This window comes from Pleurodeles waltl, chromosome 6, assembly GCF_031143425.1.
Source record: "Pleurodeles waltl isolate 20211129_DDA chromosome 6, aPleWal1.hap1.20221129, whole genome shotgun sequence".
In the NCBI taxonomy this organism is placed as follows: domain Eukaryota; kingdom Metazoa; phylum Chordata; class Amphibia; order Caudata; family Salamandridae; genus Pleurodeles; species Pleurodeles waltl.
In genome coordinates this window covers 1610907200-1610932378 of record NC_090445.1, presented here as the reverse complement: position 1 = coordinate 1610932378, position 25179 = coordinate 1610907200, and the positions used below count along the sequence as shown (strand labels likewise).

At 50.4% G+C, this 25179-nt stretch overlaps 1 protein-coding gene across 2 annotated transcripts in view; it reads right to left on the bottom strand.

Moving 5' to 3' along the window:
- The window catches only part of LOC138301234 (collagen alpha-1(II) chain-like), a 1268735-nt gene that overhangs the window by 328511 nt on the left and 915045 nt on the right, over positions 1-25179 (bottom strand). For both annotated transcript variants that reach the window (XM_069241494.1, XM_069241495.1), the window contains exon 54: positions 9891-9944. In XM_069241494.1, coding sequence (XP_069097595.1) covers positions 9891-9944 — 54 coding nt within the window. The remainder of the gene's footprint in view (positions 1-9890; positions 9945-25179) is intronic.

The following is a 25179-nucleotide window of genomic DNA, read 5'->3' as shown; positions in this document are numbered from 1 at the left end:
GTGCTTGGTCCAGGCGTCGGGTTCCTTTGTTACCAGGCAGTCACGGTCACGGGAAGCCTCTGGATCCTCTCTGCAGGTGTCGCTGTGGGCTTGCAGGGAAGTCGACTCAGGGTGTCCATGTCGTTGGAGTCACCTGGGAGTCCTCTCTGCGGTGTTGGTTTCCCCAAACTCGAGCCGGGGGCATTGGGCGCAGAGTGTGAAGACTCACGCTTCTGGTGGGAAGTTAGAGTCTCTTTAAAGTTGCTTGTTTTGTAGTTGTTTGTGGACAGAGTCACTGTACTCGGGAGGTTCTTGGACCTTTAGGTGCAGGTCAGTCCTCTGAGTCCTCAGAGGTCGCTGGTCCCGCTGGATGCGTCGCTGTGCAGGTTCTTTGAGTCTGGAGACAGGCTGGTAGGGCTGGGGCCAAGTCAGTTGTCGTCTCTGTCGTCTTTGCGGGGCTTTCAGGTCAGCAGTCCTTCTTTCTTCAGGTTGCAGGAATCTCATTTCCTGGGTTCTGGTTCGCCCCTAAATACTCAATTTAGGGGGGTGTTTAGGTCTGGGGGGCAGTAGCTAATGGCTACTGTCCTGGAGGGTGGCTACACCCTCTTTGGGCCTCCTCCCTGAGAGGAGGGGGGCACATCCCTTATCCTATTGAGGGGAATCCTCCAAAACAAGATGGAGGATTTCCTAAGGCAGGGGTCACCTTAGCTCAGGACACCTTAGGGGCTGTCCTGACTGGTGGGTGACTCCTCCTTGTTTTTCTCATTATCTCCTCCGGACTTGCCACCAAAAGTGGGGGCTGTGTCGGGGAGGGCGGGCATCTCCACTAGCTGGAGTGCCCTGGGGCACTGTAACACAAAGCCTGAGCCTTTGAGTCTCACTGCTAGGTGTTAGAGTTCCTGCAGGGGGGAGGTGTGAAGCACCTCCACCCAGTGCAGGCTTTGTTTCGGCCTTAGAGAGCACAAAGGCTCTCACCCCATGGGGTCAGAAACTCGTCTCAGTGGCAGGCTAGCACAGACCAGTCAGTCCTGCACTAAAGGATTGGGTGAAATATAGGGGGCATCTCTAAGATGGTATCACTGTGGGTTTATTATTCTGAGATGTTTGATACCAAACTTCCCAGTATTCAGTGTAGCCATTATGGAACTGTGGAGTTCGTTTTGACAAACTCCCAGACTATATACTCAATATGGCCACACTGCACTTACGATGTCTAAGAATATACTTAGACACTATAGGGGCACATTGCTCATGCAGCTATGTCCTCACCTGTGGCATAGTGCACCCTGCCTTAGGGCTTTGAGGCCTGCTACAGGAGTGACCTATCTATGCCACAGGCAGTATTTTGTGTGCATGGCATCCTGAGGGGGATGCCATGTCGACTTTGCCTTTTTCTCCCCACCAACACACACAATCTGCAATAGCAGTGTGCATGTGTTAGGTGAGGGGTCCCTTAGGGTGGCACAACACATGCTGCAGCCCTTAGGGACCTTCCCTGGTCACAGGGCCATTGGTACCACTGGTACCATTTACAAGAGACTTATCTGTGTGCAGGAGGTGTGCCAATTGTGGAAACAATGGTACATTTTTAGTGAAAGAACACTGGTGCTGGGGCCTGGTTAGCAGTGTCCCAGTACACTTTTTAGTCAAGTCAGCATCAATATCAGGCAAAAAGTGGGAGGTAACTGCAATAGGGAATCCATTTTCCCACAGGACCCTACTAACAATAGGAGACTTAAAGAGTGAAGGCTGATTAGGCAACCTAAGAAATGCTGAGATAGCCAATAAATAGCTCTTAAGGGTGCCCTAAGCAGAGCCCTGCTGGGCCAAAGAAAGAATAAACAAAATAACCTCAGAAAGAGGAGCAGAGAGGGGATCAACCGATTTGTTGGTACACCATGCCACAAATTTACGGCAACAACAGGTGTATACCGTTTTGGTGGAGGGACGCCTGGCTGCCAAGATAACATCACAGACTACCGGTGGAAGGTCAAAAGCAGTCAAAGTGGACAGGTTCGGGTGGAGAACCGTCACCTGCTGCTGCGACAGAAGATCCTCCCAAATGGGGGGGTCTGAGTGGAGGATCGGTGGCCATGTTCAATAGCTCTGGATAGTATACTCTCCGCGCCCAGTCCAGAGCCACCAAGGTGACCTGGGCCCAGTAGTTCCTGATCTTCTTGAGAACTCTGGACAGATGTGGTATAGGTAGAAAGGCGTAAAGGAGGCCGGAGTTCCACTCAAGACAAAAAGTGTCTCCGAGCGAGTGCCACCTTGGAAACTCCAACGCGCAAAACAGCTGACATTGCGTGTTCTCTGCGGAGGCGAACAGACCTAACCAAGGCTCTCTCCAATTCTGAAAGAGACCTTATGGATGGAGACACCATTTGTCATCGGCTATGAATCAACAGCTGAGTTTGTCTGCTCTGGTGTTCAGAGAGCCCGCCAGATGTTGAACCACCAGGGTGATGTCCTGATGTGTCAGCCTTGTCCAGAGGCGTAGCACCTTCTGACAAAGGGTCCAGGACCCTACTCTGCCCTGTTTGTTGCAGTACCACATGGTGGTAATGTTGTCCATTAACACTAGTACTACTTTCCCTTTGAGAGAGGGAAGAAATGCTTTCAACACAAGTCTGATCGCCTGGGGCTCCAGAAGATTGATAGGGAGCCCAGACTCCGACAGAGACCAGAGGCCTCTGATCTCCACCTCTCCCATGTGGCTGCTCCATCCCAGAAGTGACACGTCCATCACTATGGATAGATCTGGGTGGGGAAGGGAGAGGGATCTGCTCTTGACCCAATGCGGATTCAAAAGCCACCACTAAAGGTCTTTAGCTGTCCCCTCTGAGATCTGGACCATGTCAGAGAGATTTCCCTGATGCTGCGCCTACTGGAACTTCAAGTCCCACTGCAGAGCCCACATATGCCATCTGGCATTTGTCACTTGCAGGAGGCCATGAGGCCCAGCAGCCTCAGAGTCATTCTCACCAAAACCCAAGATATGGGCTGAAAGATTGGAATCATATCCTGAATTTCCTGGACTCATTTTTTGGGAGGATAAGCCCGAAACTGCACTGTGTCCAGAACAGCTCCGATGAAAGGGAGTGTCTGAGAGGGAGTCAGGTGTGACTTCGGCATGTTTATAGTGAACCCCACCGTGTGCAGGAGGTTCGCCATAGTCTGAAGGTGAGAGATGACTTTCTGGGGCGAGACCACCTTTAACAGCCAGTCGTCGAGGTAGGGGAAGAATGAAACCCCCAACCTGTGCCGATGAGCTGCAACCACCTCCATCACTTTCGTGAACACCCGAGCGGCACTGGTATGACCGAAGGGGAGCACGGTAAATTTAAAGTGCTTGTGACCTATTACAATCGTAGCTAACGTCTGTGGGCAGGCAGGATGGGAATATGGAAATAAGTGCCCTGCAAGTCCAACGATACCATCCAGTATTCTGGGTCCAAGCAGACAGGACCTGAGCAAGGGTGAGCATTTTGAATTTCTCCTTCTTGAGGAAGAGATTGAGGTCCTGAAAGTCTAGGATACTACGTAAGCTCTTGTCTTTTTTGGGCACCAGAAAGTAGCGGGAATAACAACCATGACCTACTTCTGGCACAGGGACCCTCTATATGGCTCCCTTGGCCAAGATAGCCACGAGTTCCTGTCGGAGAAGTACCAAATGATCCTCCGGTATATGGCTGAATGATGGAGGCATGGCTAGTGGGGCAGATTGGAAGGAGAGGGAAGGAAGGGAGTAGCCCCTTCAAACGATCTGCAAAACCCACCCGTCCGTAGTGAGGGATTCCCAGTGGGGCAAGTGATGGTGAATCCTGCCACTAACTGGACCAGAGTGAGGGGGCGGAATAGGAGGGTTTGGAGGCTGCAGCAGGGGCAGGGGTGGACTGGGTAAACTCTGGTTCCCTGTCCCACGACCATGTGGGATTCCGCGTCCCCAGCCACGCAGCAGCTGAAGAGCATGGGTGGCACGGTGGCTGGGAAAGGGATGTGACAGAGAGCCCCTTCCATGGCCATGAAAGCAGCAAAAGGTGGACTGTTGGGAACGAGGGGCAGTGGAAAGGCTAAGGGACCGAGTCGTAGCGTGGGAGTCCTTGAACCTCTCCAGAGACGAGTCCGCCTTGTCTCCAAAGAGACAGAAGCCATCAAAGGGCATGTCCCTAAGAGTCTGTTGGACATCCCCTAAGAAACCAGATGTACATAACCAGGTGTGGTGCCTCAGGGCTACCATCATCGCAATCGATCTACCTAGAGAGTTGGTTGTGTCCAGCACACATCTGATAGTGAACTTTGCTGTGTCTCTCCCAACGGTGACAGCTTGGGAGACGATAGCACGGGCCTCCTCTGGTATCTGTGGCAGAAGTTGCGCGACCGTATCCCACAGAGAGTGAGTATAATGACCCAAAAGGCATGCGGTGTTCACTGGCTGCAGGGCAAGACTGGAGGAAGAAAACATCTTCTTTCCAAATTGTTCCAGCTTTATTGATTCCCTATCCGGAGGTGCAGAAGATAATGCGCCTAAGGATGAGGATGCCTGGATGACTAGGCTATCAGGCGTGGGGGTGTTGAGACAGGAATTTAAGGTTGTTCGGGGCCGGCAGATGGCGGCGTGCGATAGTCCTGTTCACAGGAGCCCCTGTGTTGGGTCTGGACCAAGTACCCAAAAGGACATCAGTGAGGGCTTCATTGAATGGAAGAAAAGGCTCAGATGTGGAAGTCCCTGGTTGAAGCACCTCCGTCAGGAGATTGGACCTGACCTGAACAGTAGGCAGCTCAAGGCCTAGGACTTCAGCTGCGCTACTGACCACCATGGAATAGCCACAGTAGGAGGAGACAGCATGCCAGCGTCTTGAGAGGTATCCAGACCACTGGCCTCAACCAACTCCTGTGCCTAGTCCATGTTAGGGTCATCCTGGTATTCATAAGGGTCTAGGGACTCCTCCACTCCTTCCCCGAATTCGAACACATAAGAATAAGGGTCAGAATTGGCCCCATTGAAGAAGGAGGTGGTGTCGACTGACACTGGTCTGACTCCAAGTTGTCAGGGATCGGGTCGACGTCGATGGTTGGCACCATTGATGTCAGGAGCATCGACAATCAAACCCGTGCCGGGGAATGTCTCGTCAGTACTACCAGTGCCGGTGTGGATCCAAGAGCAGATCCGGAGGGGGCTTTGGGGGCTGGAGCCGCCAGTGCAGAACCAAAGTCCCCCCAACCGAACCCCTTGGGCCCAAAGGCGCTGTAGCGGGGCCAGGCTGCCCAAAAATGAGGCGCATGCCCTCATAAACTCCCTTAATTGAGCAGGGGTAACCCCGGCTCCCAAAAACTCAGGGAGCCGTGGAGCAGACCCAGAAGCAGACTCCGAAAACTGAGGCCTCGAGCGTCAACGCTCCTCCCACGTCTCATCACCCGAGTGACGGGGTGAAGTAGAGGGATGACAGGATTTCTTCAATTTCTTCTTCCTACCTTGACCTGAAGCCTTAGAAGAAGATGAGTGGTGGCTCTGTGACTGGTCTCAAGACCTTCCCCTCAAGTGAGACCGGAACTATGCAGAGTCGAGCGCCGGTCCGCCATAAGCTTGAGGGACGGCTCCCTCAAGGCCTCCGAGGCCCGGCACTCGGAGCACGACTTCGGGTCATGGTCGCGCTCCAGCACGGCATCACAAACAGACCTGATGCAGATCCATCACTGACATCATACGGTGGCAGTCCTTGCACAGTTTGAAGCCGGTCTTCAGGGACATCTATTGATGCACCAAAAAGTCAACAAAAGAGTTGAAGTGGGTCAAAAATTGACCAAGGGTAGCTCTCTCTGTATCAGCACGTGGCACGGAAAGAAAAGAACTGATGTCACTGCACTGAGCCAGGGTCTATGTACTACTCCCGACACCACCACGGGGGCTACGACTGCAGAGTCAACCGACGCGCAAGGGTATTTGTAAAGAAATGCCTTGTCGGCATGGTTACCCCCTAACATTTTGCCTTTGTTGATGCTAAGTTTTGATTGAAAGTGTGCTGGGACCCTGCTAACCAGGCCCCAGCACCAGTGTTCTTTCCCTAAACTGTACCTTTGCTTCCACAATTAGCACAGCCCTGGAACTCAGATAAGTCCCTTGTAACTGGTACCCCTGGTACCAAGGGCCCTGATGCCAGGGAAGGTCTCTAAGGGCTGCAGCATGTCTTATGCCACCCTGCACATACTCAGCACATACACACTGCCTCACAGTTTGTGTGTGCTGGTGGGGAGAAAATGACTAAGTCGACATGGCACGCCCCTCAGAGTACCATGCCAACCTCACACTGCCTGTGGCATAGGTACGTCACCCCTCTAGCAGGCCTTACAGCCCTAAGGCAGGGTGCACTATACCACAGGTGAGGGCATGTGTGCATGAGCACTATGCCCCTACAGTGTCTAAGCAATGCCTTAGACATTGTAAGTGCAGGGTAGCCATAAGAGTATATGGTCTGGGAGTTTGTCAAACACAAACTCCACAGTTCCATAATGGCTAAACTGAAATCTGTGAAGTTTGGTATTAAACTTCTCAGCACAATAAATGCACACTGATGCCAGTGTGCAATTTATTGTAACATGCACCCAGAAGGCATCTTAGAGATACCCCCTGAATACCAATCCCACTACTAGTGTTAGGCTGACCAGTTCCTGCCAGCCTGCCACAAAACAGATGAGTTGCTGGCGACATGGGGAGAGTGCCTTTGTCACTCTGTGGCCAGGAACAAAGCCTGTACTGGGTGGAGGTGCTTCTCACCTCCCCCTGCAGGAACTGTAACACCTGGTGGTGAGCCTCAAAGGCTCACTCACCGCTTTTGTTACAGTGCCCCAGGGCTTCCCAGCTAGTGGAGATGCCTGCCCCCTGGCCACTGCCCCCACGTTTGGTGGCAAGGCTGGAGGAGATAATGAGAAAAACAAGGAGGAGTCACCCACCAGTCAGGACAGCCCCTAAGGTGCCCTTAGCTGAGGTGACCCCTGCCTTTAGAAATCCTCCATCTTCGTTTTGGAGGATTCCCCCAATAGGATTAGGGATGTGCCCCCCTCCCTACAGGGAGGAGGCGCAAAGAGGGTGTAGCCACCCTCCAGGACAGTAGCCATTGGCTACTGCCCTCCCAGACCTAAACACACCCCTAAATTTAGTATTTAGGGGCACCCCAGAACCCAGGAAATCAGATTCCTGCAACCTGAACTACAAAGAAGGACTGCTGACCTACAAGCCTGCAGAGATGACGGACGACGACAACCGCTTTGGCCCCAGCCCTACCGGCCTATCTCCTGAGTCGAAAACCTGCAACCAGCGACACATCCAACAGGGACCAGCGACCTCTGAAACCTCAGAGGACTGCCCTGACCACCAGGATCAAGAAACTCCCATGAGCAGCGCCTCTGCTCAACAACAGCTACATCTTTGCAAGAAAGAAGCAACTTTCATAGAACTCACTCTTCCCGCCGGAAGCGTGAGACTTCACACTGCACCCGACGCCCCCGGCTCGAGATCCAGAGAACAAACACCACAGGGAGGGCTCCCCGGCGACTGTGACCCCATGAGTAGCCCGAGACGACACCCATAGCAACGCCTGCAGAGACAATCCAGAGGCTCCCCCTGACCGCGACTGCCACTAACAAGGGACCCGACGCCTGGACCAAGCACTGCACCCGCAGCCCTCAGGACCAGAAGCAACTGAACTCCAGTGCAGGAGTGACCCCCAGGCGACCCTCTGCCTAGCCCAGGTGGTGGCTGTCCCGAGAAGCCCCCTCTGTGCCTGCCTGCTCCGCTAGAGTGACCCCCAGGTCCCTCCATTGAACCCTATCTAAAACCCGACGCCTGCTTTGCACACTGCACCCGGCTGCCCCTGTGCCGCTGAGGATGTGTTTTGTATACCTACTTGTGTCCCTCCCTGTGCTCTACAAAACCTCCCTGGTCCACCCCCGAAGACGCAGGTACTTACCTGCTGGTAGACTGGAACCGGAGCACCATAGGCGCCTATGTGTTCTGGGAACCTCTTTGACCTCTGAACCTGACCGGCCCTGAGCTGCTGGTGTGGTAACTTTGGGGTTGCCCTGAACCCCCAACGGTGGGCTGCCTATGCCTAGGAACTGAGACTTGTATGTGTCTTACTTACCTCATAAAGTAACCAATACTTACCTCCCCCAGGAACTGTTGATTTTATCTACTTTTAAAATAGCTTATTGCCATTTTTACAAAGACTGTATATGATATTGCTTTAATTCAAAGTTCCTAACTTACCTGTGTGGAGTACCTTGCATTTTATGTGTTTACTTCAAATCTTGAACCTGTGGTTCTTAAAATAAACTAAGAAAATATATTTTTCTACATAAAAACCTATTGGCCTGGAGTAAGTCTTTGAGTGTGAGTCCCTCATTTATTGCCTGTGTGTGTACAACAAATGCTTAACACTACCCTCTGATAAGCCTACTGCTTGACCACACTACCACAAAATAGAGCATTAGAATTATCTAATTTTGCCACTATCTTACCTCTAAGGGGAACCCTTGGACTCTGTGCACACTATTTCTTACTTTGAAATGGTATATACAGAGCCAACTTCCTACAGTATTGCTCGAAGAAAAAATCTCTGGGTCCAGTCTGACACCTGTGGAAAGTTCTAAGGTAAGGAATCTGCAACTAGAAGTCTCTATCAGATTTCATGCACATGTTTTGGCACTGCCCAACACTTGTTGGGTTTTGGGAGGATATTAATGGCGTTCTCACTGAGGTGGTGGATAAAGAAATCAACTGCACCCCGGGACACTGCTTATTACATTGGTTCCCACATACTTCTTAAAGTAAGGCTACATCTTGCTTTCAGGACCTAGCCCTCATACTAGCAAAGGGAGAGATAACACGTAATTGGAAGAAAAAAAGGAGGCCCCCAAGGGTGAAGATATGGTGAAAAGAACTGAAAGATGGGAAGGCTATGAGTGTGCAGTCCTGCTCCGAGAAGCTTGATGAGGACAGAGCTCACTGGACTCGGCTAGAGCCATGCTGACAGACAGTTTAACACACCAAGAACCTTCAGTATTGGAGGCTTCAGGAGGATCCCCGTAGTGGATTGACTATGGTACTAGGTTGCTTCCCCTATAACTGTGATGTTGGAACTGTCAAACTAGAATAGTTATTACGGTAATACCTGTGGACACCTAGAGACACCCTACTCCTAGATCCTCAAAACATACATTTGAGGCACTCACTGTGATACATAAATGTGGGGGCATGACGGGAGGTGGGGGAAGGCTGGATATTTGTTACTTTGGAGATTGTAATTATTGAATGGTTAAGTTAAATTCTAACCATGAATCCATTAAGAAGGTACTACATTGTAACGAAAATGGAAGCAATTACCCTTGTAAAACTAATACCGTTTGTTTACAAACATAAAAGATGCAATTTAAGAACCTTTCCTTACTGTACCAGACGATTATGGTGACCAACTCACTGTGTTGAGTCAGACACGCAGGTCTACTAGGATTCAAAGGCACTCCATAAGACAAGGCCACTGTGACATGCTTAAGCAAATATAAGTCTACAGCATGTAGCTCCTTAAAGGCAAAATGTGCTGCTTTCAATAAGAACTGTGGGCGCTGGCTCCAGCAAGCAGAAGCAACAATGCTGCCATTATGTTTCTAGTTTAGTCATCAAAAACCTGCAGAAAAATTTAACTTAAGCTTGGGCATATGGAAGAGGAGATAACATTCTGACCGCACTACCTGTGACTCATTTAGTCATCATGGCAAGGAAATTCTGCAGATCCCTGAAAATGGGAATAGAGGAATTGGACGTAGGAAAACAGAGGTGTCTACAATGTCAAAATTCCCACAAGTACACAGGCCACAACCTCTTCCGTATGATGCAAAATGATTTCAGCACATACCTTTTCTCCTTTCTGACCATCTCGGCCTCCTGGGCCAGTTTCACCAGCACGTCCCTGCAGGAAGAAAGAAGAGACTGAAACATTTACTGACACCAGTCATGAGCATATCTGCTTGAAAAATGAAGTGTTATATTTTGGAGTGATCCAGTTCCCTCCACATGCAATTCTTTTCCCAGGTTTCTTTGCCCTCAGTTAATATATAAATGCCATGGCTAGTTTAAAATACAATCACAGTTGAGAAAAGTATCAAATCTTGCCACTGACAATGTGTAAGATACCATGGTCCTAGCATACTCTAACAGTGAGTCACACCCTTGTGGAAACTACTGCTCATGCAAGTGGACTCATTTGCTGGCACAAGGAGTTTTTATACATATATTGGACTGCTATGGAAAACAATTGAGTTAGTTTCAGTTGCATATGAAAACTGGTTGGCTTCTGTTTAATGGTTTCAGATAATAATATGTTTATTTAACTAGTAGAATTCCCTTTATTTTCCTGCTGGTCATACTCGAATGTCTCAGATACCCACATTAGAATTCAGTGGAAATCTTTTTCAATTATTCAGCCAAGTCGGACACAAGGGGATATCTTTTTTGCTTTATGCCACAGCTCCTTCAAAGTATCAACATGTGGGCACTAAACAATATGTATAACAGAACCTGTGCCTCAGTCACAGAAGTGAAGGAAAGCTTGAAGTAAACTGGCAGTTTATAACTCTTTTGCCAAATTCAGCTTCAGTGCTCAAAATATCATTCATATGGAAAAGTTTCTAGGAGGTTGGGCAAACACTGGTGATCAACAGGTTCACACTCATAAAAGTGCCATAACCCACTTTCTGAGATATTATTACAGCCCCTCTGTAGGAAGGTGCCACTGTTAGCATGGTTATCCCTTCCCCACTTTTGCAGTGTTGATGCCAACTTTGATTGAAAGTGTGCTGGGATCCTGCTAACCAGGCCCCAGCACCAGTGTTCCTTCCCAAAAACTGCTCCTTTGTTTCCACAATGGGCACAACCCTGGCACACACTTAACTCCTTTGTAAAAGGTACCCAGTGTACCAAGGGCCCTGTGGCCAGAAAAGGCCTCTAAGGGCTGCAGCATGTATTATGCCACCCTAGGGGACCCCTCACAAAGCACATGCACACTGCCTAGCAGCATGTGTGTACTGGTGGGGAGAAAAACTGAAAGTCGACATAGCACCCCTCTCAGGGTGCCATGCCCACAAACACTGCCTGTGGCATAGGTAAGTCACCCCTCTAGCAGGCCCTACAGCCCAAAAGCAGGGTGCATTATACCACAGGTGAGGGCATAGCTGCATGAGCAACATGCCCCTACGGTGTCTAAGTCCATTCTTAGACATTGTAAGTGCAATGTAGCCATATTGAGTATAGGGTATGGGAGTTTATCATTACGAACTCCACAGCTCCATAATGGCTTCACTGAATACTGGGAAGTTTGGTATTAAGCGTCTCAGCACAATAAACCCCCACTGGTGCCAGTGTAGGATTCATTTAAAAATGCACACAGAGGGCATCTTAGAGATGCCCCTGTATGTTAGCCAAACTGCTAGTGTGGGACTGACCGGTCTGTGCCAGCCTGCCACTTTCAAACGAGTTTCTGACCACATGGGGTGAGAGCCTTTGTGCACTCTGTGGCCAGAAACAAAGCCTGTCCTGGGTGGAGGTGCTTCATACCTCCCCTCTACAGGAACTGTAACACCTGGCGGTGAGCCTCATAGGCTCAAGCCTCGGATTACAGTGCCCCAGGGCACTCCAGCTAGTGGAGATGCCAGCCCCCCAGACAAAGCCCCACTTTTGGCAGCAAGTCCGGTGGGAAAATTAGGAAAACAAGGAGGAGTGACCATCCCAGCCAGGACCACCCCTAAGGTGTCCAGAGCTGATGTGACCTCCCTTCCTGTCGAATCCTCCATCTTCGTTTGGAGGACAAGGACCAATAGGGATAGGAATGTGCCCGCCTCCCCAAAGGGAGTGGGCGCAAGGGGGGGTGTAGCCACCCTCTGGGACAGTAGCCATTGGCTACTGCCGACTGACCCCTACAACGCCCCTAAATCTAGGATTTAAGGGCCTCCCTGAACCCAGCTCACCAGATTCCTGGCGACCTACAAGAAGGACTGCTAAGCCGAAACCCCCAGCAGTGAAGAAGGAAGACAACTTCTTTGTCCCCAGCCCTACTGGCCTGTCTCCTGCTTCAAAGAACTTGCAGAAGACCAGCGACGCATCCAGCAGGACATGTGACCTCTGCCCAAATCCAGAGGACTGCCCTGCACCTAAAGGACCAAGAATGCCCAAGGACAGCAGCTCTGTCCAAAGAAACCTACAACCAAGGACTTCCACCTCCATCTGGATGCGTAAGTCCTGACCCCTAAGCACCCGACACCCACTGCCCGTGTAGTAAGAGAGGGTCCCCAGGCGATTGGGAGCAAGTGCCCACCCTGGGTTGACCTCTCCACCCCTCCACGACGCCCGCAGAGGGAATCCCAAGGACACCCCCTGACCGCAAAAGCTCCAGACGTAGATATCTGATGTGCCAAAGGTCCCACTGCACCCGCAGCCCCCAGGCCTTGGAGAAACTGACAACCGATGCAGCCACGTTCAGAAGGGAGCCCTCCTCCCTGTCCTATGGTGGTGTGCCCGAGACACCCCCTGGGACCTTGCCTGCAGCCTCTGAGTGACCCCCGGGAACCCGTCATAGACCAGCTTTGGAAATCTGATGTCCTGTTTGCACCCTGCATCTGACCACTCCGTGCCGCTGAGGGTGTGTGTTTGGTGCCTACTTGTGGCCCCTCCAATGCTCCTCTAATTCCCACTGGTCTGCCCTCCGTGTCACGGGTACTTACCTGCAGGCAGACCTGATTCGGAGTGCCCCCTGTCTCCATATGAGCCCACGTTAAAATTGCTCATCTTTGACCTCTGCACCCCACCGGTCCAATGTTACTGGTGGTGGGTGTTTGGGGTTAACTTGAACCCCAACTGGTGGACTTCTTAAAACCCAGAGACTGAAACTGTAAGTGTTGTACTTACCTGTAAAACAATCTAACTTGTCTTCCCCCCCCAGGAACTGTTTCTGAAAATTGCAGTGTGTCCATTTTTAAAACAGATTATTGCCAATAACTCAAAAACCGTATAACCTATCGATTTCAAACAAAGTACTGATGATACATGTGTGAAGTACGAATCTATTGAAGTACTTACCTGCAACTTGAATCTTGTGGTTTTAAACATAAATTAAGAAAATATATTTTTGCTATATAAAAAACATTGGTCTTGAGTTGTCATTAAGTGTGTGTTACTTCTTTTGTCTGTGTGTGTACAACAAATGGATGGCACTACCCTCTGATAAGCCTAACTGCTCAACCACACTACCACAAAAGAGAGCATTAGTATTATCTACTTTAGCCTCTGTTAAGCCTCTGGGGAACCCCTGGACTCTGTGCACACTATGGTGGTCATCATGAACATGGTGGTCTGGGCTGCCACGCTGGAGGTCATTACCGCCAATGGCATGGCGGCCCAGACCGCCATATTCTGAACATAGTAGTGAACTGGCATGCAAAGCAGCCAGTTCACTACCACCCAGGCCTCAATCCACCGCCAAGCCGACTGTGAGCACATTCAGCCCGGCGGTGGAGGCAGGACAGGCGGCGGCGGGATTACGATCCCTATTCCACCAAGGATTCCCTGGCGAATTACCCCACCAGGGAATTCCTGGCGGAATGCATACAGGTGACAGGAATAATCATTCTTGTCACCTGTATGTGACATGCCTGGCCCATTCTCCCCCTTCCCACTACACCTCCCCACCCCCCAAGCCCCTAGAACAGCCACCACCCCTCACCCCCTCACCCCAGAAACCGACTCCTCAACCCTCCACACACAAAACCCCATGTAGGTCCCCCCACCCGACCCTCACCATCCCCCACTCCCCCACCCCTACATACAGGTCCCCCGTACCCCAACCCCCCACATCCACAGACATGCACTCATGCATACATGCACCCAGACACACAACCCCTCACCCCAGACACCCACGCACACCCCCTTGCACCCACCCACACACACCCCTCCCCGCTTCCCTCTCAGACAGCACTTACCTTATCCGTTGCGCTGCTCCGGGAGCGAAGGGCTCCCTGGATGCTGCTCTGCCACCATCGCCGCCTCTCCATACACCGCCATGCCTAAAACTGCTTCATAATCGGTGTGGCAGTGTATAGAGTGACGTGGCGGTGAGGGTGGAGAAGCATCAATGGCGATGAGGCACCATGCGTCATTATATGGCGGGATGCCGGCCGCCAACACTGGCGGTCTTTTGTTGTCCGCCGGCATGGTTGGTGACGGGGCATCCCGCCATGTTCTTTATGAAGGCCTATATCTCATTTTGATATATATATACAAAGCCAGTTTCCTACACTCTCGTAGAGCTGAAAATATTTTCCATCTATACCCATGAAGATGTGTCATCCCTACTCCTAAACCCTATTTCCAGGCCTGTGACCATCATGCACATCCTGAGATTTGTCAGTTGCACTTTAGGCAGTCACTGTCTTACAAAGTCGATATTTTGAACATATTACACTTACCCTGGTAATACTAGTCAATAGATAAAGAAAACTTCAACAATGGTGGAATGACTTATGAAAATTGCATTGACTTCCGGAAGATTTAAAATTTTCAGTGGTGACATCGACCAAATGAAAAAGATCAGAGGGTTTCAATGATAGTGAAATGATGTATGGAACATTGCCTTCTAGCTACTGAAAGGAGAAAATGATTCTCTTCTGTTGATAGTGCACCCCACCGAATGCAGGAGGTCCACAGTATTCTGGAGGCAGGAGACGACTGCTTTTAACAGCCAATTGGTGAGGCAGGGGAAGACTGAAATGTTTTCCTCTGCCGATGCGCTGCAAACACTGGCATCACCTTGTGAACACCCGAGTGGCACTGGTAAGATTAAAGGAGAGAGCAACAAACTGATAATGCTCCTGGCCCGCTGTGAACTGCATGTATCGTCTGTGGGCAGGCAGGATGGGAATGTGAAAATAAGTATCATGCAAGTACAAAGCTACCATTCAGTTTCCAGGGTTGATGGCAGTTAAGACCTGAGCCAGGGTGAGCAGCTTGAATTTTTATTTTTTCAAGAAGTATTTGTTAGGGTTCAGATCTGAGATAGGATGAAGGACTACATCCTATTTTAGTACCAGAAAGTAGCAGGGAAAGCAACCAGGACCTACATCTGATGCTGGACCCTCTTGATGGCTCCTTTTGCTGAAAGGGTGTGTATTTCCTTTAGCAATAGTGCAAAGTGGTTCTACATCAACTGATCTAGGGATGGAGGGATTGGCGACCGAGTTTGTTGAAATGGCATGGCATAACCCTATCGGCAATCTGAAGCACCCATTTGTCTGATGTTATGTCCCTCCAATGGTGCAAATGTGGTCAAATTCTGCCTCCAACCAGGTGCCCATGCTGGATTGAGGGCAAACTTTACTGTGCATCTGCTGGTTGTGGGGCTCAGATTGGATCCGGATCCGTGCTGATGGCATGGAAAAGGACGATCTGAGGTCAGGCTGCTGTGGTGAGACCTATACAGGCACTGTGCACGCCACTTCCAGTGTAATCGATACCACTGATGCCACCTATCGGAGTGCAAGGGGACTGCTCAGAAAATGTCCGGATCCAGTTTGACACCTGGGAATAGTCCAAAGCAAGGAGTCTATGGCTAGAAGTATCTATCTGAATTTTTTAGGGCATTTTTTGCACTTACCCAAAGATTTGAGCACAACAATGATTAACCTTGGGATCGACTCCTGCGACGGTGGTAAGTAACGTGTTCTTCTGATGGATTCTAATTATTAGATATACCTTACCTTTAAAATCTATGCCAAAGCAACACCTCTCAAAGGCAGAGTGTAGGAAGTTGGCTCTGTATGTGCTATTTCAAAGTAAGGAATAGCATGCACAGAGTCCAAGGGTTCCCCTTAGAGGTAAAATAGTGGTAAAAATAGATAATACTAATGCTCTATTTTGTGGTAGTGTGGTCGAGCAGTAGGCTTATCCAAGGAGTAGTGTTAAGCACTTGTTGTACATACACATAGACAATAAATGAGGTACACACACTCAGAGACAAATCCAGCCAATAGGTTTTTATATAGAAAAATATCTTTTCTTAGTTTATTTTAAGAACCACAGGTTCAAATTCTACATGTAATATCTCATTCGAAAGGTATTGCAGGTAAGTACTTTAGGAACTTCAAATCATCAAAATTGCATGTATACTTTTCAAGTTATTCGCAAATAGCTGTTTTAAAAGTGGACACTTAGTGCAATTTTCACAGTTCCTAGGGGAGGTAAGTATTTGTTAGGTTAACCAGGTAAGTAAGACACTTACAGGGCTTAGTTTTTGGTCCAAGGTAGCCCACCGTTGGGGGTTCAGAGCAACCCCAAAGTCACCACACCAGCAGCTCAGGGTCGGTCAGGTGCAGAGTTCAAAGGGGTGCCCAAAACACATAGGCTAGAATGGAGAGAAGGGGGTGCCCCGGTTCCGGTCTGCTTGCAGGTAAGTACCCGCGTCTTCGGAGGGCAGACCAGGGGGGTTTTGTAGGGCACCGGGGGGGACACAGGTCCACACAGAAATTTCACCCTCAGCGGCGCGGGGGCGGCCGGGTGCAGTGTAGAAACAAGCGTCGGGTTCGCAATGTTAGTCTATGAGAGATCTCGGGATCTCTTCAGCGCTGCAGGCAGGCAAGGGGGGGGTTCCTCGGGGAAACCTCCACTTGGTCAAGGGAGAGGGACTCCTGGGGGTCACTCCTCCAGTGAAAGTCCGGTCCTTCAGGTCCTGGGGGCTGCGGGTGCAGGGTCTCTCCCAGGCGTCGGGACTTTAGGTTCAAAGAGTCGCGGTCAGGGGAAGCCTCGGGTTTCCCTCTGCAGGCGGCGCTGTGGGGGCTCAGGGGGGACAGGTTTTGGTACTCACAGTATCAGAGTAGTCCTGGGGTCCCTCCTGAGGTGTCGGATCTCCACCAGCCGAGTCGGGGTCGCCGGGTTCAGTGTTGCAAGTCTCACGCTTCTTGCGGGGAGCTTGCAGGGTTCTTTAAAGCTGCTGGAAACAAAGTTGCAGCTTTTCTTGGAGCAGGTCCGCTGTCCTCGGGAGTTTCTTGTCTTTTCGAAGCAGGGGCAGTCCTCAGAGGATGTCGAGGTCGCTGGTCCCTTTGGAAGGCGTCGCTGGAGCAGGATCTTTGGAAGGCAGGAGACAGGCCGGTGAGTTTCTGGAGCCAAGGCAGTTGTCGTCTTCTGGTCTTCCGCTGCAGGGGTTTTCAGCTGGGCAGTCCTTCTTCTTGTAGTTGCAGGAATCTACCTTTCTAGGGTTCAGGGTAGCCCTTAAATACTAAGTTTAAGGGCGTGTTTAGGTCTGGGGGGTTAGTAGCCAATGGCTACTAGCCCTGAGGGTGGGTACACCCTCTTTGTGCCTCCTCCCAAGGGGAGGGGGTCACAATCCTAACCCTATTGGGGGAATCCTCCATCTGCAAGATGGAGGATTTCTAAAAGTCAGAGTCACCTCAGCTCAGGACACCTTAGGGGCTGTCCTGACTGGCCAGTGACTCCTCCTTGTTATTCTCATTATTTTCTCCGGCCTTGCCGCCAAAAGTGGGGCCTGGCCGGAGGGGGCGGGCAACTCCACTAGCTGGAGTGTCCTGCTGGGTTGGCACAAAGGAGGTGAGCCTTTGAGGCTCACCGCCAGGTGTGACAATTCCTGCCTGGGAGAGGTGTTAGCATCTCCACCCAGTGCAGGCTTTGTTACTGGCCTCAGAGTGACAAAGGCACTCTCCCCATGGGGCCAGCAACATGTCTCGGTTTGTGGCAGGCTGCTAAAACTAGTCAGCCTACACAGATAGTCGGTTAAGTTTCAGGGGGCACCTCTAAGGTGCCCTCTGGGGTGTATTTTACAATAAGATGTACACTGGCATCAGTGTGCATTTATTGTGCTGAGAAGTTTGATACCAAACTTCCCAGTTTTCAGTGTAGCCATTATGGTGCTGTGGAGTTCGTGTAAAACAGACTCCCAGACCATATACTCTTATGGCTACCCTGCACTTACAATGTCTAAGGTTTTGCTTAGACACTGTAGGGGCACAGTGCTCATGCACTGGTTCCCTCACCTATGGTATAGTGCACCCTGCCTTAGGGCTGTAAGGCCTGCTAGAGGGGTGTCTTACCTATACTGCATAGGCAGTGAGAGGCTGGCATGGCGCCCTGAGGGGAGTGCCATGTCGACTTACTCATTTTGTTCTCACCAGCACACACAGGCTTGTAAGCAGTGTGTCTGTGCTGAGTGAGGGGTCTCTAGGGTGGCATAAGACATGCTGCAGCCCTTAGAGACCTTTCTTGGCATCAGGGCCCTTGGTACTAGAAGTACCAGTTACAAGGGACTTATCTGAATGCCAGGGTGTGCCAATTGTGGATACAATGGTACATTTTAGGTGAAGGAACACTGGTGCTGGGGCCTGGTTAGCAGGGTCCCAGCACACTTCTCAGTCAAGTCAGCATCAGTATCAGGCAAAAAGTGGGGGGTAACTGCAACAGGGAGCCATTTCTTTACACAAGCCCCCCCCCAGCCTACAGGCCAGGAGACTCAGCCCAAGCTGGGAGAGTCTTCCTAGTCTGTCAGGCGAGGAAGAGTAGGAGAAATAGGCTGGTTAGTTGCAGGGCCTACTCTGCCTTACATCCTTCTGTTCAGGTCATTCCCTTTGGGGAACTGACCCACTTCCACAGTGATAGGACCTAGTCTGAATTGCCTCTTGTCTGCCTCTTCAATGTCTCCACCCATTCTTTCTATTTTGGTCTTAGAGGTGTCCACCTCTGCTAACCTTATCTTGGCCAGGGTCACCCCTAGCTTACCCAGAGAGGTTACCCAGAGCTGGAGTAACCCCACCATGACCAATAGGGTCAGGGGGCCTAACTTGCTATTTGGCATGGGGTCAGACCACCATGCTAAGGATAGTGCAGCCATAAAGGCTAACACCCAGCAGAGGCCACTGACAGCTGTCAGTGCCCAGAACCACACCTTTAGCTCTTCACCTAAAAGGGAAGGGGCTAAGTTACAGGCTTCTTTGGGTTCAGGTTGCCTGTCTGCTGTATTGGAGTGGGGGGTTACCACATCTTGTAGTAAACACCCTTCTTCCACTCTTTCTTCTGTTGGCTGAGGAGCCACCCACTCAGGTTTAACAGTTGCCTGACTAGCCAGGACTTCTTGTGGGTCAGGTTGGACTTTATCAGGGCCATTTTTGGAGTTCTCCCCTACTGGAGCAGAATCTCCCTGGCTTGCTGTAACCTTGGCTAAAGGTTGGCCACCCCTCCTACTCTGTTTTCTTTTCTTCTTCTTCTGGGGCCTGCTTGCATTTACTGCAGAGGCAGGATTTCCAGAATCCTTGGGAGAGGACTGGCACTGGACCAGTTCCTCTCTTGGGCTCTGACTAACCTCTGGGTAGTCATTTCCAAGGAGACAATCAAGGGGGAGGTCTGTACTGACTACTACCCTTCTCCAGCTAAGAGTGCCACCCACTTCTATGGGCACTAAAGCCACAGGCCTCTTAGTGACCCTGTCTAGGCTAACTCTTACCCTGGCAGTCTCACCTGGGATGTACTGGTTCGAGAGCACCAGCCTGTCATGCACAATAGTGTGACTGGCACAAGTGTCTCTCAGGGCAGTGGTTGGGATTCCATTCACCAGTAGGTGGTGGAAGTGTCTACTTCCCTCTGGAATCTCCAACTCACCTGTTGGGCCCTGTTTCCAGTTGAAGGCTATGAAGACCTCCTCATCTGAGGAGTCATCTCCCATGGCTACACTGGTTACCCCTGGAATTTTGTTCTGGGGTTTGTTTTTGGGACAAGAAGTGTCCTTGGTGTGGTGCCCAGACTGTTTACAGTTGTGGCACCATGCCTTAGTGGCATCCCAGTTCTTACCCTGGTACCCACCTTTGTTTTGGGTTGTGTCTTGGGGCCCACCCACCTGTTCTGGTTTTTGGGGGCCTACAGAGGACTCTTTTTCTTTGTTTCTAGTGTCACCCACTTTCTCCTGGGGAGTTTTTGTAACCCCTTTCTTTTGGTCACCCCCAGTGGAAGTTTTGGTTACCCTAGTCTTGACCCAGTGGTCTGCCTTCTTTCCCAATTCTTGGGGAGAAATTGGACCTAGGTCTACCAGATACTGATGCAACTTTTCATTGAAGCAGTTACTTAAAATGTGTTCTTTCATAAACAAATTATAAAGCCCAACATAGTCACACACTTCATTTCCAGTTAACCAACCATCTAGTGTTTTTACTGAGTAGTCTACAAAATCAACCCAGGTCTGGCTCGAGGATTTTTTAGCCCCCCTGAATCTAATTCTATACTCCTCAGTGGAGAATCCAAAGCCCTCAATCAGGGTACCCTTCATGAGGTCATAAGATTCTGCATCTTTTCCAGAGAGTGTGAGGAGTCTATCCCTACACTTTCCAGTGAACATTTCCCAAAGGAGAGCACCCCAGTGAGATCTGTTTACTTTTCTGGTTACACAAGCCCTCTCAAAAGCTGTGAACCATTTGGTGATGTCATCACCATCTTCATATTTTGTTACAATCCCTTTGGGGATTTTTAGGATGTCAGGAGAATCTCTGACCCTATTTAAGTTGCTGCCACCATCGATGGGACCTAGGCCCATCTCTTTTCTTTCCCTTTCTATGGCTAGGAGCTGCTTTTCCAAAGCCAATCTTTTGACCATCCTGGCTAACAGGGGGTCATCTTCACTGGAGTTATCCTCAGTGATTTCAGAGGTGTTGGTCTCTCCTGTGAGGGAACCAGCATCTCTGACTATTATTTTTGGAGTCAGGGTTTGAGGGACCCTGTTCTCCCTAGATAGGACTGGTAGGGGGGAATTTTCCTCCAAGTCACTATCCTCTTCCTCTGAGTTGCCACCCTCAGAGGGGTTGGCCTTTTCAAACTCTGCCAAAAGCTCCTGGAGCTGTATTTTGGTAGGTTTGGGGCCCATTGTTATTTTCTTTATTTTACAGAGTGACCTTAGCTCCCTCATCTTAAGATGGAGGTAAGGTGTGGTGTCGAGTTCCACCACAGTCACATCTGTGCTAGACATTTTGCTTCTAAAAGTTGGAATACTTTTTAAGAATCTACAACTGGTTCTAGAATCTAATTCAAACTTTTACAAACTTTTAAACTCTAAAAGAAATGCTAAACAGGATCTAACACAAGGCCCTAGCAGGTCTTTTAAGAATTTAGAAAACTTTTCAAATTGCAAAAATGAATTTCTAATGACAATTTTGGAATTTGTCGTGTGATCAGGTATTGGCTGAGTAGTCCAGCAAATGCAAAGTCTTGTACCCCACCGCTGATCCACCAATGTAGGAAGTTGGCTCTGTATGTGCTATTTCAAAGTAAGGAATAGCATGCACAGAGTCCAAGGGTTCCCCTTAGAGGTAAAATAGTGGTAAAAATAGATAATACTAATGCTCTATTTTGTGGTAGTGTGGTCGAGCAGTAGGCTTATCCAAGGAGTAGTGTTAAGCACTTGTTGTACATACACATAGACAATAAATGAGGTACACACACTCAGAGACAAATCCAGCCAATAGGTTTTTATATAGAAAAATATCTTTTCTTAGTTTATTTTAAGAACCACAGGTTCAAATTCTACATGTAATATCTCATTCGAAAGGTATTGCAGGTAAGTACTTTAGGAACTTCAAATCATCAAAATTGCATGTATACTTTTCAAGTTATTCGCAAATAGCTGTTTTAAAAGTGGACACAGTGCAATTTTCACAGTTCCTAGGGGAGGTAAGTATTTGTTAGGTTAACCAGGTAAGTAAGACACTTACAGGGCTTAGTTTTTGGTCCAAGGTAGCCCACCGTTGGGGGTTCAGAGCAACCCCAAAGTCACCACACCAGCAGCTCAGGGTCGGTCAGGTGCAGAGTTCAAAGGGGTGCCCAAAACACATAGGCTAGAATGGAGAGAAGGGGGTGCCCCGGTTCCGGTCTGCTTGCAGGTAAGTACCCGCGTCTTCGGAGGGCAGACCAGGGGGGTTTTGTAGGGCACCGGGGGGGACACAGGTCCACACAGAAATTTCACCCTCAGCGGCGCGGGGGCGGCCGGGTGCAGTGTAGAAACAAGCGTCGGGTTCGCAATGTTAGTCTATGAGAGATCTCGGGATCTCTTCAGCGCTGCAGGCAGGCAAGGGGGGGGTTCCTCGGGGAAACCTCCACTTGGTCAAGGGAGAGGGACTCCTGGGGGTCACTCCTCCAGTGAAAGTCCGGTCCTTCAGGTCCTGGGGGCTGCGGGTGCAGGGTCTCTCCCAGGCGTCGGGACTTTAGGTTCAAAGAGTCGCGGTCAGGGGAAGCCTCGGGTTTCCCTCTGCAGGCGGCGCTGTGGGGGCTCAGGGGGGACAGGTTTTGGTACTCACAGTATCAGAGTAGTCCTGGGGTCCCTCCTGAGGTGTCGGATCTCCACCAGCCGAGTCGGGGTCGCCGGGTGCAGTGTTGCAAGTCTCACGCTTCTTGCGGGGAGCTTGCAGGGTTCTTTAAAGCTGCTGGAAACAAAGTTGCAGCTTTTCTTGGAGCAGGTCCGCTGTCCTCGGGAGTTTCTTGTCTTTTCGAAGCAGGGGCAGTCCTCAGAGGATGTCGAGGTCGCTGGTCCCTTTGGAAGGCGTCGCTGGAGCAGGATCTTTGGAAGGCAGGAGACAGGCCGGTGAGTTTCTGGAGCCAAGGCAGTTGTCGTCTTCTGGTCTTCCGCTGCAGGGGTTTTCAGCTGGGCAGTCCTTCTTCTTGTAGTTGCAGGAATCTACCTTTCTAGGGTTCAGGGTAGCCCTTAAATACTAAGTTTAAGGGCGTGTTTAGGTCTGGGGGGTTAGTAGCCAATGGCTACTAGCCCTGAGGGTGGGTACACCCTCTTTGTGCCTCCTCCCAAGGGGAGGGGGTCACAATCCTAACCCTATTGGGGGAATCCTCCATCTGCAAGATGGAGGATTTCTAAAAGTCAGAGTCACCTCAGCTCAGGACACCTTAGGGGCTGTCCTGACTGGCCAGTGACTCCTCCTTGTTATTCTCATTATTTTCTCCGGCCTTGCCGCCAAAAGTGGGGCCTGGCCGGAGGGGGCGGGCAACTCCACTAGCTGGAGTGTCCTGCTGGGTTGGCACAAAGGAGGTGAGCCTTTGAGGCTCACCGCCAGGTGTGACAATTCCTGCCTGGGAGAGGTGTTAGCATCTCCACCCAGTGCAGGCTTTGTTACTGGCCTCAGAGTGACAAAGGCACTCTCCCCATGGGGCCAGCAACATGTCTCGGTTTGTGGCAGGCTGCTAAAACTAGTCAGCCTACACAGATAGTCGGTTAAGTTTCAGGGGGCACCTCTAAGGTGCCCTCTGGGGTGTATTTTACAATAAGATGTACACTGGCATCAGTGTGCATTTATTGTGCTGAGAAGTTTGATACCAAACTTCCCAGTTTTCAGTGTAGCCATTATGGTGCTGTGGAGTTCGTGTAAAACAGACTCCCAGACCATATACTCTTATGGCTACCCTGCACTTACAATGTCTAAGGTTTTGCTTAGACACTGTAGGGGCACAGTGCTCATGCACTGGTACCCTCACCTATGGTATAGTGCACCCTGCCTTAGGGCTGTAAGGCCTGCTAGAGGGGTGTCTTACCTATACTGCATAGGCAGTGAGAGGCTGGCATGGCGCCCTGAGGGGAGTGCCATGTCGACTTACTCATTTTGTTCTCACCAGCACACACAGGCTTGTAAGCAGTGTGTCTGTGCTGAGTGAGGGGTCTCTAGGGTGGCATAAGACATGCTGCAGCCCTTAGAGACCTTTCTTGGCATCAGGGCCCTTGGTACTAGAAGTACCAGTTACAAGGGACTTATCTGAATGCCAGGGTGTGCCAATTGTGGATACAATGGTACATTTTAGGTGAAGGAACACTGGTGCTGGGGCCTGGTTAGCAGGGTCCCAGCACACTTCTCAGTCAAGTCAGCATCAGTATCAGGCAAAAAGTGGGGGGTAACTGCAACAGGGAGCCATTTCTTTACACAAGCCCCCCCCCAGCCTACAGGCCAGGAGACTCAGCCCAAGCTGGGAGAGTCTTCCTAGTCTGTCAGGCGAGGAAGAGTAGGAGAAATAGGCTGGTTAGTTGCAGGGCCTACTCTGCCTTACATCCTTCTGTTCAGGTCATTCCCTTTGGGGAACTGACCCACTTCCACAGTGATAGGACCTAGTCTGAATTGCCTCTTGTCTGCCTCTTCAATGTCTCCACCCATTCTTTCTATTTTGGTCTTAGAGGTGTCCACCTCTGCTAACCTTATCTTGGCCAGGGTCACCCCTAGCTTACCCAGAGAGGTTACCCAGAGCTGGAGTAACCCCACCATGACCAATAGGGTCAGGGGGCCTAACTTGCTATTTGGCATGGGGTCAGACCACCATGCTAAGGATAGTGCAGCCATAAAGGCTAACACCCAGCAGAGGCCACTGACAGCTGTCAGTGCCCAGAACCACACCTTTAGCTCTTCACCTAAAAGGGAAGGGGCTAAGTTACAGGCTTCTTTGGGTTCAGGTTGCCTGTCTGCTGTATTGGAGTGGGGGGTTACCACATCTTGTAGTAAACACCCTTCTTCCACTCTTTCTTCTGTTGGCTGAGGAGCCACCCACTCAGGTTTAACAGTTGCCTGACTAGCCAGGACTTCTTGTGGGTCAGGTTGGACTTTATCAGGGCCATTTTTGGAGTTCTCCCCTACTGGAGCAGAATCTCCCTGGCTTGCTGTAACCTTGGCTAAAGGTTGGCCACCCCTCCTACTCTGTTTTCTTTTCTTCTTCTTCTGGGGCCTGCTTGCATTTACTGCAGAGGCAGGATTTCCAGAATCCTTGGGAGAGGACTGGCACTGGACCAGTTCCTCTCTTGGGCTCTGACTAACCTCTGGGTAGTCATTTCCAAGGAGACAATCAAGGGGGAGGTCTGTACTGACTACTACCCTTCTCCAGCTAAGAGTGCCACCCACTTCTATGGGCACTAAAGCCACAGGCCTCTTAGTGACCCTGTCTAGGCTAACTCTTACCCTGGCAGTCTCACCTGGGATGTACTGGTTCGAGAGCACCAGCCTGTCATGCACAATAGTGTGACTGGCACAAGTGTCTCTCAGGGCAGTGGTTGGGATTCCATTCACCAGTAGGTGGTGGAAGTGTCTACTTCCCTCTGGAATCTCCAACTCACCTGTTGGGCCCTGTTTCCAGTTGAA